Below are 17,202 nucleotides of genomic sequence, written 5' to 3'. Positions count from 1 at the left end.
TAGCGCTAGTCCAGAGTGGGGTAATTTCACTCAGACAAAAGATCTGAGGTATCTAAAAGAGAAATTAAGCAGTTAGAAACCAGACAAATTCAAATATCAGTCTTTAACAAAATTACTAAGTTTGGGGCCAAGGGGATGGAAAAAAAAAAGACAGAACCACAGCAGATGTGCTTAAGTGCTATGAAGTAGTTTATTTCAGATATTAAGAGTCAGCTTCTGACAGTGAGATGTATTAGAATAGTCTCTGATGGTAAAGAATGAAAGGCCTGTTGCTTGAGACATTTCAGTTTCTCTTCTGTTTGTACAGAGCCTAGCACAACGAGGTCCTGGTCCACAACTAGGGCTCCAATAAATACAAGTATTTTTAGATTTTTGACTGAACTGAAGCAATAATTCTGTGAAGTCTCCCCAGGACATGGGCCACATACCACCTAAGGGGTAGAACTCATCTCTGAAGTTACGCAAGAGAAATTTGGTCCAGTAGTTCTTTTCCAACTCCAGTTTCACAATTCATTTTCTACCTACCCACCTTGTGTGCCCAGTGAAAGCAATGCTCAGTCATCCCACTGCATTTATAGCAAGCTCCTAGGAGGAATGATCCTACTTCAGTCACCGCATATAAGAGGGCGGAAAAAGGAACAACTGGTCTCACCCTCCTCCACTCCAATAATTGATTCTGTATCCGGCAGGTGCAGGGACTCTACACCAAGACTGGGCTGAGAGTTCATGGAGATCAGATTCTTACTGTGCACTGCAGATTCTTCCAACAAACTGCTGCCCACCAGTGACTCTATTGCAAAAGCAACGTGTCATGAGCTAACAAGACACTGAAACCAGGACAGAGCCCAGCTGCCCATACCACCCTCAGAGGACATAACATCTCCATCTTACACAGACCCGTATTATAAAAGACACCCATCTCCAGTTGCTACTCTGGCTCAGTTATACCAGCACACTACCCAATAGAAAATCCCAGACTTTATAATGCAGATGTCCTCAAAAGCTCAAAAATATTATCCGGCTGAGTTTTAAGCACAATGTGAATGACTTAGAAATAGGAGTGACTCAGCTTCTTAAAACAGGAGGATACAGGAACTTTAGGTCAAAAGATACCCTGGTTAGGTTAAAAAAAAGGTGTGAGCCTCGCTGCTCTTTAGCTGTTGTATGGAAATATCTTAAGTAAAGGACAAGAGAGTATCTTCCTGGGAGAGACTATGAAAATCCATTCTCTATACCAATCTACCCTACTCACACCTTAGAGAGGGACAATCTGCTATTCCCAGCTAGCCTATCCTCTCTTCAGCCCATAACTCCTATTGCTCTCCTTACATGCCTGTGCCCTACACCTCAACTCTCCACACTCCTCACCTGGTTGTTCTCGCTCCCTGTTCCCAGCTGCTCCAATTCTGGAGTGGTGTTTCCTCATGTGCACATTCCGGCTACCACTCTGGGAAAATGTCTTCCCACAGATTTGGCACTGATGGGGCTTCACTCCTTGAGTTGGGGAGTGGGGAAAATAAAACAACACACAAGTTGGTAGTTCTGAAGTTGGCAGTAGAAGGTCCAAGGAACAAAGTTAGTATAGCATTAGAATTAATAGCCAGTTAAAAAAAAAAAAAAAAAAAGAAAATAAAGGTAAAAGCAATTTCTGCTTTCTATAACAAAAATTCCCCGTCAGAAAAGAAGAGTTAAAAACTTCAGGAGATAGCATTGCAAGCTGTTGAAAGAATCAGCTCCTGAGGAGAAATACCAGGTTCTCTCTATGCAGTGTGACAAATGTGCAAGTTACTTGAATTTCTGACCCATATTTTTTAAGACAAACCTTCAAACATTTAATCTATAGCTCATACTTGCAATGTACTTTGACCAAAAATAGGCAAGCAGTTGTGCCATTACATAAGAGATCTAGCCCATACTTTAGTGGTTAATCAAGGTCCAGTTTCCAGGTTCTACTGAGTGTGCAGTTCTACTATTTGTAGGCAAATAGATGGCATTTTCGCCAGCACTGATGCAAGTAGTCCATAGGTACAAGCTGCTCTGGGGAGCATTCAAAGAGTGAAAAAAAAAGGAAGAAAGTTAAGCTTCAGTCTAAAACTGACTATACAACTTAAATAAATATCACTATCCTTCCCACAAAGGCAAAGTCCTCATTGAGGACAAAATGAGCCACATTTGAAGTCTGCTGACCATGTTTAAGATACAATATTTAAAGAGTGGAGAAACTTTTGTGAAAGGAATTATTTTTTTTTGTTACAAACGCCCTTCTAATGCTTCATCCAATTACCATCAAGTTTTTTGAAAGAGGGGATTAAATGCTACAGACTTCTCTTTGGCAAACTACTCATGAGACTTCAGGCAGAACGTATTTGATGAACATAAGCAAAGAAGGATTGGAAAAGGACAATTTCTCTTGTAACAGGAAAGACTGTTTATAACACACTGTGGAATCAGGTAGGTAACTCCTAGTAACACTATGTAAATCTGGTTGTAATGTGTATTTAGAAGTTTTATATCTAGAAAGGACCAGCAGGAAGAAGGGTAGAACAGGAGTTGGCAGCCTTCTGCTAGTATGGGCCAGAACAACCCATTGTGGGTGGAAGTGTCCATCACCTGGAGCAACTAGCTGGCTGTACTCCCCCTCCCTGCAGATACTCAACTCTTCTGCAGTGAGAAAAATGGAAAGGCAGCAAAGAGCAGGTTCCAGTGAGGGGTGCGCTGAGGAGGGCATGCAAGGCACAGCATAAGTCCATGCCACTGATCCCCTGTGCTGGATCAGATGTTTTCACAGGCCAGATGGCCATAGGTGGCCAACCACATGGGTAGGATATAGAGAAACCAGCAAAGGATGAACAATACAAGGTCCAGAAGAGAGCAGCTACTGGGATAAAGGCAGTGCATGAAGAAAGCATCGAAAGTAGCAGTCAAAAACAGTTCCATAAAAACCAGTGGATATTCCTACAGAAAACTAGACCACAACTCTGCAACAAAGTCAAGGCCTCAGTCAGACAAGTCAAGACTCCCTACCTGAGTGGACCACCAGGTGTTTCCGAAGGCTGGAGTATTCAGCAAAGGAACGACCACATCCCTGTGCCTCGCAGAGGAATGGCTTTTCACCTATGTTGGACAAAACACATTTACAAGCATTAGTATCTTTATCAAAGATGATTCTCCCACCTTGTGGCAGACATCCCTGCCCATTCCTTCCCTTTGGCCTTGTGTTATGACCAAAGTTCAGGCAAGATGGTTCTAGATCCCCTAGATCTGCTTCCCATATACCTGCTTTGTACAAGATAACGATGCTTTTGATTACTTTCCCCTTAGCATCTCCTCAGATCCCTTTGTATTTCTCTAATCTCATTAGTTTTCTCCTCTTCCAATTTACAATACTTTAGAAAGTGTTATTAAGTTGTTCCTAACCAACCTGCAGGTCACTAATGAGAATGTTAACAAAAACCAAAGCTAACAGATATCTGCTGTAGCCTAGTGGAAAACACCCAAGTTGATTCCTGGCTTGTAATCACAAGATAAAGGGCACATTTGAAACATTCTGTACACAGAGCACATTCCCTGCATCCATTAATTTTATACAAATTAAAAATCAATAGGGAAAGACAAGCCACCATGAAAATTCATCTAGTGCAGCTCTTCTTTAAAAGCCTCCTCCCATGCAACGTATTGCTCAGTTTAACGTCTGCCTGATGGATCTGTACAAAAGATTTATATAGCATGTAGTGACTTGCACTGTAGCTGTGAAGTGCAGGCAAAAGATTCTGAACAACCATCATTCGTGTAGCTTCCTCAGGTTGCCCAGATTAATAAATAAATGTTATTAACAGGAAGAAAAATTAAGATTGATGATATCCAATTAGCTCAGCACATAATTCAACACAGATTTATCTGTACACATTTGCAACCCATATCTGTTTTCATGTTTAGCATGAACTCCTCCCCCACCACCCCAGTAACTGCAGATCCTGGAAACCACTTACTTTTCTATGAATTAAAAACCCTGGGACTAAATGTAGAATGCAGAAAAATGAAATCAAGAAATCTGCAGTTTGGCTAAGCAACAGTTTAGAAGAATATGATAACAATACATACTATTTGAAAGCTGTAAATCCCAAGAAGTTAGAGGAATTATGTTAGACAGTACAAAGGTAAATGACTGTTTACACTACTGACTACTGTAAGTTGTAAGAGATGGACAGCAATTAAGTTAGTTAAATCTATACCCTTCTGGGACCACTGCTTGGTGAATATTTCCTGAATGAAAGGCCCCACCCCTGGGGACTATGAATATCTGGGATTTAAACGCACCAGTGTGAATCCGTACGTGGTTTTTCAGGTTCCCAGCTGTCGTAAACTGCTTCCCACAGCCCAGCTCAGTGCAAACAAATGGTTTCTCGCCATTGTGAGTTCGCATATGCACTTTCAGCCTCTGCAGAACATAGAAGCTTTTACCACAGCCTTCTGCTGGGCAGGTGAAGGACCGATCATTCCTGAGAAACAACAAAATAACCATTTCCTCACCCACTGCTGCAGCAGATTACCTTAGGAACACTCAGCTCTGCTATAACAGTAGGGCCGTAATGAGGTTTCTCCTCATTTCTTAAATGACATGTTTAACTTCCTTTCACATTACTCAGCCTAACCAGAGGAAATAGCTTCCAGCAGTATTTAATTAAAATGAGTTGTTATGAGCTGTTATCACACAGCCAGAAGTTGTAAAATCTATTCTTGGAGCAGAGGGGAGCTAGAAATCAGAAAGTAAATTCAAGCTTCTTTATCCCTTTGTCATGCACTGCCTTGCATGTTCCTCACCTAGAACAGAGATTTACTGCATGCATTGTTGGTTTCTTAGACAGAAAGTGATTGGTTTGAGGGAAGGGGAGGGGAGTGGTGTTAAAACTTTGTTGAGACAGATGACCTTGTACAAAGTCATATACTACATAGATGTGATAAAATCCCTCCCCCACATCAATCAAATCCAACTTAAGTGACACCCTTTCTATATCTGGATTTAGGTAGGAGCAACCAAGTTATCTGAGATGGCAAAAGCTAGTTCATGTTGCTCAACACATGAGACTTCAGATTAATGGTATTTGTAAGTTCAGGTATCTTTAAGGGACCAGCAGAAAAGATCCTAAGTTCTGGCTTGAGTGTTTCAGTGTAGGTGGCAAAGAGATGACATTAGGAGTCACACTGCTTCTAAAGGCAGCAGCTAGCTTTACACAAGGGCTCAGTATTTACTTCTCTTTCAAAACTCTGTTGTATTACTATAGTATCAAATTAAAACTTCCGAGACTTGTCTTTATTGGGGGGGGTTAAAACAACTATAAAGAGAACCTGGGCTTTGGTAAAGAGGCTTAATCCCCTCCCCCTGCCACCATCACTTCCCTGCATCTATACGTTAAACAACAGTATGCACTTTCTTTGTGGGTCTTCCCTTTCCTCAGTGAATCAAATCATTCCATATTTTTCTAAAAGCACTTGTGTTAATGCTAGCCTACTCAGTACCACCTTTTCCAGTTTAATAACAGGATACTTTTCTATAATGTAAAGATATCAACTTCCCCCAAGCCACAGTGGTTTCATGGAAGCGTTAGCAGTTTTCAAGTAGCAAGTTAAAAATATAGGTTTCTGTGCCAGAGGCATCTGCTAGCCAAACTAGGGATGAGTAGGAGGCTGGGTTGAAAGTATAATTTGTTTAACAACAGTTAAATTTGTGATTCACTTATGTTTTTCATTCCCCCTCAATTTCATCCTGGAAGAAAAATTTTCAGCAGTGGGAAGCAATGATGGTCTTCATAAGGTCCAGAAGATCTCCATGGTTTTGCAAGGTCAAAAGATATCTCTGGTCCATTCACCTGTGGGTTTTTAGATGATATTTGAAGTGAGCTGGCCATACAAATGTCCGGTCACATCCCTCAACTGTGCACTTCAGCTTCTTTTCCACACGGGACAGATGAGGGATAGGGCTGGAGTCTTTCGGTTGCCCATCTCCTGAGCAAAGATGAATGTTTTCACCTGTAACGGAAAATACCAAAGTACAGTAATATCTGACTGTGTTCTGGAAAGTACAAAAGTTTTAAAAGGTGAGATTATTCTTAGCACAGTACAGGTCTATACATCAGATACAATCCTGATTACCCTGTCTGGTAACCAGATGCCGCAACATATCCCTTGTTCTGAGAACTACATATGTACCTACATAAAATTAAAAATTTAGAGTTCAAACAGCTTTCCTTAACCCCCCCCCCCCCCCAAAAAAAAACCCCCAAAACCTTGACCCCCCCAGGACCTAATGAGGGTACAGTAAGGAACATAAACAACGGCAGGCAATAAATAAATTGAACACTAGCGAGCTTAAAAGTAGACTTGAAGAGCAATTAGCTGTAGATAAAAAGCTGGAAACTTGCAAGAGAACTGTTGACAACTGGGTTCCCAGAAATATAAATAAAAAAAAACCTGAGGAATACAAAAGACACCGTAGAGAGGTCATAAGACTGCTCTGCATCATTATTCACTGCAGATGATGTTGATAAAAATAGCTTTGCTCTGTTCCCCTCTGTCCAGGTAGGTGTTTAAGTTGAAAAACTGCTTTAAATCCCAGCTGTAGACATATTTCCCAGAAACTTAAGTCTGCGCCAAAAATAGTGCCAATAATGGTGTCCAGTTAGAGACACTGAAGCCTTGCTTTAACTGAAACCCTCAATATAACCTTGGCTAAAGTTACTAAATAGTGACATACATACTGACTCTGTGTACTTATTAACCATCTTGCAATGTGATAGATAACACTGAAACAGCTGCTGCTACTTGCTTTTTGCAGAAGATTCAACATTTCAAATAGAAAGAGGAAGTCTCCTACCATTATTGCTTGCTTTGGCGTTCTTTGCGAGCTGTGCCCTAGTGGCTGCAATCAAACTGTCATGGGCTAGCTCCTGTACTCGTAGAAACCATGGAGTACTGCTGTCTGTGCTGTCATGGGAGAGAAAATCATTTCCAGAATCTTCTGCTTCATCCTGCACAAACACAAGGTGCTCTGCTGGAGAGCCCAGGCCTAGAAGAAAAGGCAGCTGACTGAGACAAAGAATGTGATGAGAGGAGCATCTTTCCTGCTTCCCAGAAGCTAGTGTTTGTGGTACAGACATAATATTTGCACAGAAAGACTCCACTAACACCTATATTGCAAGAATCTGCTGACAGCTACAGGCTCTAATATACCCAACAATGCCCAGCAAATGTCATGATCTTTCCAACAACAGGGGCAGAGCTGTACATGGATAGCCTGCATTCTCTTCTTTGAGACCCAGCCTGCCAAATGACAAATAGAAGAATTACCTGCTCTTGTTAGGTTGAGGAGAATAAAAGAAGTGCTGTCACTGGGCTGAAGGTCCTGTAATAAGCTGGAAGTCTCTGGACTTGACAGGAGCTCAGAGGGTTTCTGTACATTCTGTGCCCTTGTCTCCTCTCCATCAGGGCCCACATTTACCTGGAGACTTCTCAAGACAGCAGATGAGGGAACATCTTTGGAGGAGTTATCATGACTTGGAGAATCATCTAATGAAGAAAAGGAGAGTAGGGGAAAGAATAAAAGTTTAATTATACCCCCTCAGCAAAAACATTGTGGAAATAACTCAATAGTTTAAAAGAGAAAGCTTGGGGGAAAAACATACTAAAGTAGTAAACCTTCACCACTATTGAGAAAAGTGCCAACACTTCTTCAGAATATGTCCCTTTGGCACTGGGGCCCTTTTCCAGCAAGAAGCAGAGGCAGCGTACTGCAGCAGCACACTAGTCATAGCTATACAAATGGTATGCCCCTAAGATTCTGTACTGTAGATCTTACCTGGCAACATCAGTCTGTTGCATTCTGATGTCTCAGTGACAGGAAGAAGGGAGAGACAGGTGATGTCTTTAGGTTCTGATTCCACCAGCCCTTGACCCAGTGGAATAGATGTGTTCTGAACAAACTGAACCAGCAGCTGGAACAAAAAAAAGAGGATAGAAGAGACTGATTTACTTACTGCTAAATCCATTTACTGCATTCTACAGAGTCCAACGAAACACCTGAAAATTTGGTGTTAACCTTCCACTGTGCTGTACCATGCACAGAACCTAGTGCAGCAGCCTGAAGTCAGTGGAAGTCTATCAACTTAATAGATTCAGTGGCTCTGCCTACTTTACATAAATACAAGTATACATGTATATAGCTCATGGGGGGGGGAACCTAACTTTTACTTAAAAATATAATCAAGGTCTGAATTACTAGCAGAGGTAGTTATGTCTATTATTAAGGCTACTGAATCATTTCCATTTTAACTTTCATTTTTTTGCCCTTCGTTATTTTGTCAAGATCAAAACTTCCAAGTCAAAAAATTTTCCATGCTCAGGTTGAGTGTTTTAAGCTTAACTGAAGGCAGTTCAACCAATTCTCTTCCAAAGAGAAAAAGGTAAATTTCCCATGTAAAAAACTAAACTGAAAAGACAAGCAGACTGACAGACCCCTTTTTGGACAACTATTGTGTTTCAAGAATCTGGAGCAGGAATCTGAAGCCTGACAAGAAATGTCTTATAGACAAACAAGTGCCTTTTCAGTCCGTCTGACAGTCTGCCTGCATTTGGTCCAAGTCTGGAGCACCAAAGTGTATACAATGTTTATGCATCCTTTCTGCACGGCATCTCAGAGTTCAAACTCCTGCCACACTACCATACACATTCCTGAGCTTCTGGTGTCATTCCAGAATGAAAGCACAGAGCTCTGCCTCTAGGACAGAGGTGGGAAAAATGGATTCTCCTCCTTTTACTGATGCCATCACTACCGATACAATCCTCCCCTGTATTAAACTACTCTAATTTAATGAAGGAAGCAGCAGGCTGAGAGCAACAAGATCAGGAGGTCCAGGCCCCCTTTTCCAATGTCTTGTGTTAATTATTCTGGGCATTTCATAACTGAAAAGACCACAGACCCCCATCCTGAGGGGAACTGAGTCCCTCTGGATCAGATAGGCTGCATGAGGTCATTTCTGGCAGAGAGAAAACACAGACCTCATCCATGCTACCTCTCAGAAAGAAGAGGCCAAACCTGTATGATTGACCTCAAGGTAAGTAAAATTGATTACTTTGTGAAGGTGTGTTTACAGGATTACTTTGAGACCCATGGATTGAAAAAAAGATTGTTAAAAAACAAAACAGCATTCACAATCACAAGTCTTAATTCAGTTCCCTGAGCTCAGGCCTATGGAAGAATCTTCTTGTCACAAGCAGAGCCCATAAATAAATAAATAAATGCAGTTATTTTTTTCCATTTAAGATACGAAATTCCACAACATAATACAGTCATGTTCTGGTAACAGACGCGTAGCCTTTAATGCCATGTTCATGAACAGCTCTTATTCTCTAGATTGTGTAGAGAATAAGGCTGACTACAGGAATTCTCCTTTCTTAATGAAGACGGTGGAAGTTATGTAATGACTGCAGCAAGGAGGATGCATATAGAGAAATCATGGTCTCTTCTAGTGATTCACACTGTAGGCTGGGGCCTGGCTCCACCACTGGTCTATTACGAGATGGTAAGCAAGTCCCTTTTATTTTATTTTTTTTTTATTTTATTTTTTTTAAGGAGGTACTGATTGCATGCTCCTTATTTCTGGGTGCACACTGAGACACTTCAAGGGCTTGATTTAGAACTGCTGCGCAACTGCTTCCCTCAGTTTGGAGAAGCAAATGGGAGCTGCTGCCGCTGCTATTTTGAGTCAGGCTTTAGGTGTCTTAAGATTGAGCCTCAAACAGCACCAAAAATGAATAGATACTTGAAATTTTGGACTATAAATTTTTGTGCTCAATACTTCCCATTTTATCAACGGAAATATGATGCTTCCTAATACTTCCCTACCTCTCAGAAATATTGTTGTCACTCACATGGTAATATACCACATGAACTGAGTCCGAAGCCAGACCTCAAGTTTAAAAGATCAACCTTACTAACTATTACTGATAGTACAGGATTATGCAGAAACCTCAGTCTGATGAGGGACCCAATCCGTTAGGTGCTCTACAAGCACCGAGGAAGAGATTTCCTCCTGGAAAGATTTTATGCTAATTTAAAGACAAGGTACAACATGGGGGGTGTAACAAAACCAGTAAGAGGGAACAGGAACAATCTGTACAGCAAAACTGCCTGGAGTCAAAAGTTATCAGGCTATTTCCAGTTTCAAAGATTTAATATTTCACATTTATTCACATGCTAGCCATAATCCCTTCTATCACCTGCACAGATTGGAAATACATACAGGACATTCTATGAATTATGTCTTGTCCTATCCAATCTTATTCTATTACATGAAGCAGTTTTAAATAAAAATTTCCTTCTCCTTTGGCTCAAAAGTCTACCCACACAGAGCAGCAAAAGGCAGTCAAATACCAAAACAGCAGAGGATTCCCACCCCTCATCCCAGAGCTGGAACTTCTGACTTTTTTTCTATATAATGGCAACCAAGAATTCTACAAAACAAACTGGGCTAAGCAGCATCAAAAGGCAAGAATATAAATCTCTCCCATTACAAGAGCTGCCAGTATACACGTTGGGAGAAAATATTATTGGATGGGCTGGCAGTGGTACAGGGCACAGTGCAGAGCATGCCGCCTGACCCCCTCCCCTCCCTCCTCTATGGCCGTGGTGGGGCCAACACACACTGCTGCTGTACACAGCAGAGGAGTGCACAGCAGGGGTACTGGGCACAGTACTGTGGCAGCAGGGCATGGTGGTGCTGCAACTGGAGCTGTATTTGTGGGGATTAAGCCCTGTTAACCCCAACTTTGTCACCTATGGGTGCCAGAGACAAGCTTAAACAACAAATTGCATTTTTTAAATCCTTCCTCATGAACAACAAATAGCCCCTCCCACTCCACCCCACAAATAATTCAGGAACAGTCTAATATTTTCACAGAACAGGCACATCTTATTAGCTAAGTAACAGCCCCCCCCCCGCCATTTATCATCACTAACATCTTGTTGACAACTTCTGCAATTGCTCACATAAGAAAGTCACTTTAAGAAGATATGTAATAGTCTTAGGTTTTTGCCAGGCAACTTGGCAGGAGTCATAAGTAACACACAAAACCACGTTTCTCTATGGAGAATGGGAACTTCTGAAATATTCAAAATTCCAAACTTCTAGAAGTGTCAGTGCAGGTACAGGGAAAGAAACTGATACAACAGCTTTTTTCATAGTGGGAAAAGTATGTTCTCACATTGTTATTGTACTCCAAAGATGGACAAAGGAACTTTGCTCAAACTTAAAAACAAGCAAGAAAGCAAAATAAAAGAAAAACACCCATACACTAACATGCCCCTTTGGATTTGTACCAATCAGTCAATCAAAAAAAAAACAAAAAACAGTTTTAAAATACAACTGAAAAATATTCTGCGCTCTTAAAATCATGGGATACGTCCACCGTCCGCTAAAATTAAGACTTTTTTGAGAATTCAGAGCCAAATGGCAAATACAGTTCTCTATCTAGCAGATAATGTATCTCAAAATAGGAACCCAACTGGAATTGAACCCAATTTATAGTCCCTCACCTCTGGTTTGGACTCTAACTCATCTGATAACATTGATTCAAGTTTCCGATTCCTGCAGCTGTCCTGGACAAGGCACAGAGTTTAAAATTCAGAGTGAACAGTCCCTTGGGGTTATTCTCATATTAGCTAGCCTTCAAGCAGTGTGGTGATCTTCCTGCAAGAAATTGTGCTTGGCAGATATTCAATTTAACCTAAAACAAAGAAGAAAACGAAAATGTGAGCAGCTATCATCCATGGACCAAAGAATCAGACTTCAAGAAATTATTACTATTGAACATAAACATTTCTCTTGACTTGGATGGTCTCTGAGTTCTCTCATCTGCCTAGGTATTCATGGCATTCAAATGCTCAAAAAAACAATGTAAACCAAAGTTCAATTTAAAAGAACATTCTTCTCTTGTATTTAAGCAATTTGAAAATCCATAGGGTAGCAAAAAGCAATAGTTGCTATCGTTAATGTCCAGAAAAACGTTGCCAGGCCATTTGAGGCCCATTTAAAGTGTGCAGGATCCCTAATGTTTGAGTATGTTTATGCTGTGAGAGCCTGAGCTTTTCCACTGCACAAACAAATTGAATACCCACTCTCACAGAACTCATCATGAACACTCAACCCTCCTTCTCATATTCATTGATTTTCTGGTTGTTAACAAATTCTCAATAATCACAGATACCACTGAGTTAAGTTCTCTCTCATGCAATTTCCCCAATTTTTAAACTAAACAAGTTGTTTCTTCTGCAGGACAGGAAGATAGATTAAAAAAAAAATCTATTTTTGTTCCTACTTTTACACACTTGCAAGTGCTTGACTTAATAATGGAAGTCAATGTAAAGAGGTGACCTCTTTTGCTGACAACTACAGTCCCCACCAAAGCCTAATAGATATGATGTTCTGCTTCTCTTCCTAGTATGGAAACTTTGGTATGTGAAGAAGGTTCTCCCTGTCAGCTTTACAGGATATATCTATAAGTAACATGTTTTAGGGCAGCAAATCTTAACTAGCGTGTCGTGAGATCCTTTTAAGGGTGCTGCAGGGTGCTGCGCAATATTAACACTTTTAGGTGTGCAAACACCCACACGATTCAGAAGATAAACCCAACAGGAATCCATAGTGTCAAAAACATTCTGACCTGTTGTGGGCTTTATGAAGTATTTGCAACAGAAAAATTGCTCTATTCTTTTTCCATAGTCAAAACCAAAGAGAAGCCAAGAACTGGCATCTCCCACTGGGTGCCTTGGACTGAATTAGCATAACACATAAATAAATAGTCACAATAAATGAAAATAAAGCCAAGACCCAGGGTGCCAGTGTTCTTCCTAAGGTTTTGCCTCATGTTATTTTTCAAACTGCAAACTTGTGGGACCATCCTCCCCTTCTAGCCAGTGACTTTAACAAAAGACAGAGGGAAGATTTGCACCTTACAGACCAGTGATCGTAAACCAGGGTGCCACAGGACTCTGGGATGCCTTGAGATGCTTTCAAGGCTAGCATGCAGTGCTGCACAACGTTAAACACTGTTTGGTTTGCAAACATGGGACAGACAGATGTGGGGAAAAAAAAAAACAAGAAAACCAGCACTTAACTAAAAGAGAAGCAAGTACATTAGTTCAACCTGGCTCCGCAGCACCTGTATAAATTGGGTGCTTCAGCAGAGCTTTTTGGCACTTACCTAGTAACTGATTTTATCAAATAGCTGATTCAACTGGCTATTAGATAAAATCACCTGATTTATACAGACATTGGGTGAGCCAGGTCCAACTAATGCAATGCCTCTTCTGGGCATGCACAGTGCTTGGTGTTGGGGTGTGCCCAGCTGGAAGGAAAGCACCCTTTTAGGGGTTTTTTTTCATGGCTGTGAGCAGCCATAATTCACAAGATAAACCCAGAGATTTGAAACAGGAATTCCCTGGCTGTAGCCTAAGTTCTCAGCAACTAAGAAGACAACTCTATCATTTTTCTAGATTCGAAAAAAAAGAGGGAAAACTAACATGTAGCGTTTTCCAAGAGCTGCCTTGAATCTGAAGAGGTTGGGAACTTGCTACAGGCTGGCCAGAGCGCATGCACGAGCCCGGGTTAAACTGCAAGGTGAGAATGTCCCTACCCCCTACTCGCCCTCAGGCTAATAGGGCTAACTACGTCTCAGGGGCTTGAACACCCACCCAAGCCTGTGCCCCTGCCGGGACGCAGAGGCAGTAGGGGCCACCCCCGAGGAGGAAAGGGGCAGGGAGCCCGAAGCTCCGAGGCGCAGCGACGGGGCTGCGTTGGGGGGCCCTCCGGCCGCTCTGCTCCCGCGACACCGAGCCCGGCGCGGGCTGCAGCTGCCCCGTGACAGGGCCGGAGTGGGGGTGGGTACTGCCCGAAATGGGGGGCGGGAGCCGAGGCCGCCAGTCAGGACGCAGGGAGAGGAAGGCGCAGGCGCCCCCAAACGAGGTCGGCTCCCCTCAGACCAGGGGTATGGGGGGCTCGAGCCGCTCCTAGGGGACACGGACAGGGACGAGGCCGGCCTCGCGGGCCTCCGCGCCCCCACGAGTCTTACCGGCATCTCAGAACCGCCCGGATGTGACGCCGTCACCAGACCGGAAATGCTGGGGGGCCAGCTCTATGGTCCGAGAGCCCTTCTAGTGCGCGGACGGCGGTCTCTGTAGCCCACGTCCGCCCCATCCCGACAGGTGACCGCAACTGCTTCCGGTTCCTGTTTCCGGGAGCAAGAATGGCAACATCCTGGCACCCGTAGTTCCGACACCGCCCCTTGGCGGGAAGGCCGGTGGGCGGGGCTTCCTGGGCTCGGTGTCTTGGAGCCGTTAACCCTGTCGCCGCCAGGCGTGGGTCCTGAGCGCTCCGTGCCCCGAGCCCGGGCCCGGGCAGGATCTGTCGCCTGCGGCGCTTGTGATCGTGGGACTCCAGGAGCGGACGAGCTCCTGGGGTACGAGCCAGGGCTGCGCCGGCAGAGCCCTGCGGCTTCTCGGCGCGGCCCCTCTCCCTGGGGCTGCTCAGCCCGCGGCTACTCTGGTGGCAAAGGCTGCTCGGTCTGTGGCTGCCCGCCCGCCTCCACTGGCCCCACGGATCCAGTTCTCAGGAGCTCTCCAGAAAGCAAAGACACTTAACCCTATTTTTTAGACAGGGTAGAATCAGAGGGACCACAGCCTTGCCAGAAGCCGGCCGCCTCGCTGCACCGGGGTCCTGTCTCCTAGTTAAGCGCCCTTCCTGAGAACAGAGGATGCGGTCGGTGTCTGTCATCTTGCCACAAGTTGGCGCACGTTGAACCAACAGGATCGTTCAGCTTAACAACTAGGTCTGAGCCAGTTCCTGCACTGAGGGAAGCAGAGCTGTGGTTTTGCATTGGGTCACTAGGTTAGCATAGCAGGGGAAACCAGAAGGGATGACCCAGTGACCTTATGAAATCCTGTGCCTTAATTTCAGCAAAAGCAAGCCAGAGAGGAAGCAAGCAGGACAACTCTTAGCAATGTGCGTCTTGACCCACCGAGTAAGACAAGTTTCTGAAACAGGGATCCTTGTACCACTGGGTCTTGATGTACAGCAAGCTTCAGCTGATAAGCTAGAAGACACCAAGGTTTATATCTTGATATCAGACCAGCAAGCTAGAGGTGGGAGTTTACTGAATGAGCAGAAACAATCTAACCTGTGGGAATGGGATCAGTCTGTTCACAGAAGCCTGCTCATTGTCATCAAGCAGGTGACCTACATATGCTAAGCCGGTGGCCACATAGAGCTTCTCCTTAGCAATTTGCAGCTGCTAAATCTGATTCACAGAACCTCTGCCTTGAAATTAGACTAGCTAGTCAGTAGAGCTGAGGCACTGCTCTTCACCAAGGAGTTATATCAAAAACCACAGAGCTCTCAGCGTGACACCAGATAAGCGAGGTGGAAGGCAGGACAGGCCCTGACTTGAGACTAACAGCTAACTACCTCTCTACCTGTCAGATAAACAAGCTATAGGTCCTAAATCAGTAACCTTACGGTTATCTGCCTCAATGGGCCTGGCCAAAGGGTCTGTGACTAAGTGATCTCACAAAGGCCCGTGCCTTAGCAGAAACTGCAAATCAGTCACAAAGGTCTTCCCGGAGACCTTGGGGTGTTTTTCCTCAGTGTCCTGCGTGCACGTCTCCAAGTGGAGCATCGCTGGGCGGTAGCCGCCGGCACTCTAGCTGAGTTCAAGGGCCGGTGGGCTCTGTCTGGTGTGCTCTGCTTGGCGTCCCCGCCAGGGAGCACTTGTTTTGGCCCTTTAACCCTGCACGTGCACACCCTGTTTTCTTATGATTTGTCCCCGGTAATCAGTTGAATTTTTAAAGGCTCTGGCCACCCAACCAGTGGTGGCCCTCGATTTTTAGTGGGCTGGGCCCATGGCCTTTTTCATTCAAGTAGGTCAGTCACAAAGGTCACAGCCTGGATATCATCCCACCAAGTTGTAGTTTTAAGTCAGAGATGTCTCCTTCCACATCAAACCAGCAAACTAGAGGCAATGAGCCACTGAACACAGAGCAGCCTGGAGCCTTAGCATCATCCCAGGAAGCTAGAGGTGCTAAATAAACATTCACACAGGAGTTGGTCCTTTTGGTGTCCTCCCAGCGCACCTCAGTGGCTGAACAAGAAACCTCAAAGGTTCCTTTTGATACCAGCCCAGTGATCTACAATCACAGAGCAAGGGACACCTTTGCTTTGATACCACCTCAGCAGTCTACAAATACTGACCCAGGAAGTTCATAAAACCTGGAGCCTTCACTCTGTTGTACCAAGACCCCTTAACCTGACTCGCCATCAGCCAAGCGCTCTGGGTAGTTGGGCAGATGCTAAAGCAGTGCCCCAGAGGCAGGAGATCCATGCCTATCCCTTTGAGGGCCTGCGGAAGTTGTTCTGCTCGGGCTGGGGAGCTGAGGACTTGTCTGGCAGGCGGCTCTACAGTGGGAGCTACCAGCTGCTGGAGTAATTTTCCGGGGCTCCCAGTGTTTGGTGCCAGTGCCAGGAAACAGCACCAGGAGCTGAGGGGAAGACTGCCTGAGCCCAGTCCCCTGCGCCTTCCTCTCCTCCGCGGCAGCAGCCCCGAGGTCCCCTCGGGCAATCCCAGCTCTTATGTCTCACTGGGCGTTTGACTGCGGGAAAATACTAGAGCAGCTCTTCTTCTGCAAAGGCCTCAGAAAGGCCGCAGCGGGCGGAGCGGCTTGGACCCCGGATTCCTGCGTGAATCCCTGAGTTTATCTCGTGCATCGAGCCGCCCCCCCAGCACCGCCCGCTCTGTCCCACAGCCCCCGCTGGGGATCCCGGCTCTTCAAGGCGGCCAGGCCCCCGAGGTTGCCCCTTGGACAGGGCAGACCCCGCGGCCGCAGCCGCTCCGGCCCCTGCACCGCCCCACAGTGAGGTGGCAGCGTCCTGTTCCCCTCTCCGTCCACTCCAAATGGTTTAGTCCAACCCTCCCCCCAGCGAGTCTGGGCGCGCCCTCCTCGCAGCTGATTTGATGGTAGGTTCCACCCTCCCAGCCCCGGCTTGTCGGGCAGTCGGTTCCATCCCTCTGTGAGCGGGGGGAGGGAAGAATTCCTTTTCCCCACAATCTGCAACCACTGATGGGTTTCCCCCCACTCCTCCGCTGCCTTTCACCCGCCTG

The 17,202-nt window shown here is 44.8% G+C and overlaps 1 protein-coding gene across 1 annotated transcript; it reads right to left on the bottom strand.

Moving 5' to 3' along the window:
• Positions 1-166: 166 nt before the first annotated feature.
• ZNF410 (zinc finger protein 410) lies at positions 167-14,262 on the bottom strand. Its single transcript, XM_006268343.4, has 10 exons — positions 14,122-14,262; positions 11,588-11,778; positions 7,853-7,988; positions 7,345-7,563; positions 6,872-7,063; positions 5,868-6,027; positions 4,318-4,499; positions 3,025-3,114; positions 1,369-1,494; positions 167-790 (listed from the first exon to the last, which is right to left on the bottom strand). Exons 2-10 carry the CDS (start codon positions 11,618-11,620, stop codon positions 606-608), a joined length of 1,323 nt encoding a protein of 440 aa, XP_006268405.1. The 5' UTR covers positions 11,621-11,778; positions 14,122-14,262; the 3' UTR covers positions 167-605.
• Between the last annotated feature and the right edge of the window lie 2,940 nt (positions 14,263-17,202).

This window comes from Alligator mississippiensis, chromosome 2 (genome assembly GCF_030867095.1).
Source record: "Alligator mississippiensis isolate rAllMis1 chromosome 2, rAllMis1, whole genome shotgun sequence".
Classification (NCBI taxonomy): domain Eukaryota; kingdom Metazoa; phylum Chordata; order Crocodylia; family Alligatoridae; genus Alligator; species Alligator mississippiensis.
Note: the sequence above shows the minus strand (reverse complement) of the source record. Positions and strands in the feature narration are given on the sequence as shown.

Coding starts and splice junctions, on each gene's coding strand:
- ZNF410 (XM_006268343.4), bottom strand. CDS start 11,620: ATGTTATCAGATGAGTTAGAGTCCAAACCAGAG. Junction 7,064..7,344: donor CCTCAACCTAACAAGAGCAG/GTAATTCTTCTA, acceptor CTTTTCTTCTAG/GCCTGGGCTCTCCAGCAGAG. Junction 3,115..4,317: donor CCACGTACGGATTCACACTG/GTGCGTTTAAAT, acceptor TGTCCAACATAG/GTGAAAAGCCATTCCTCTGC.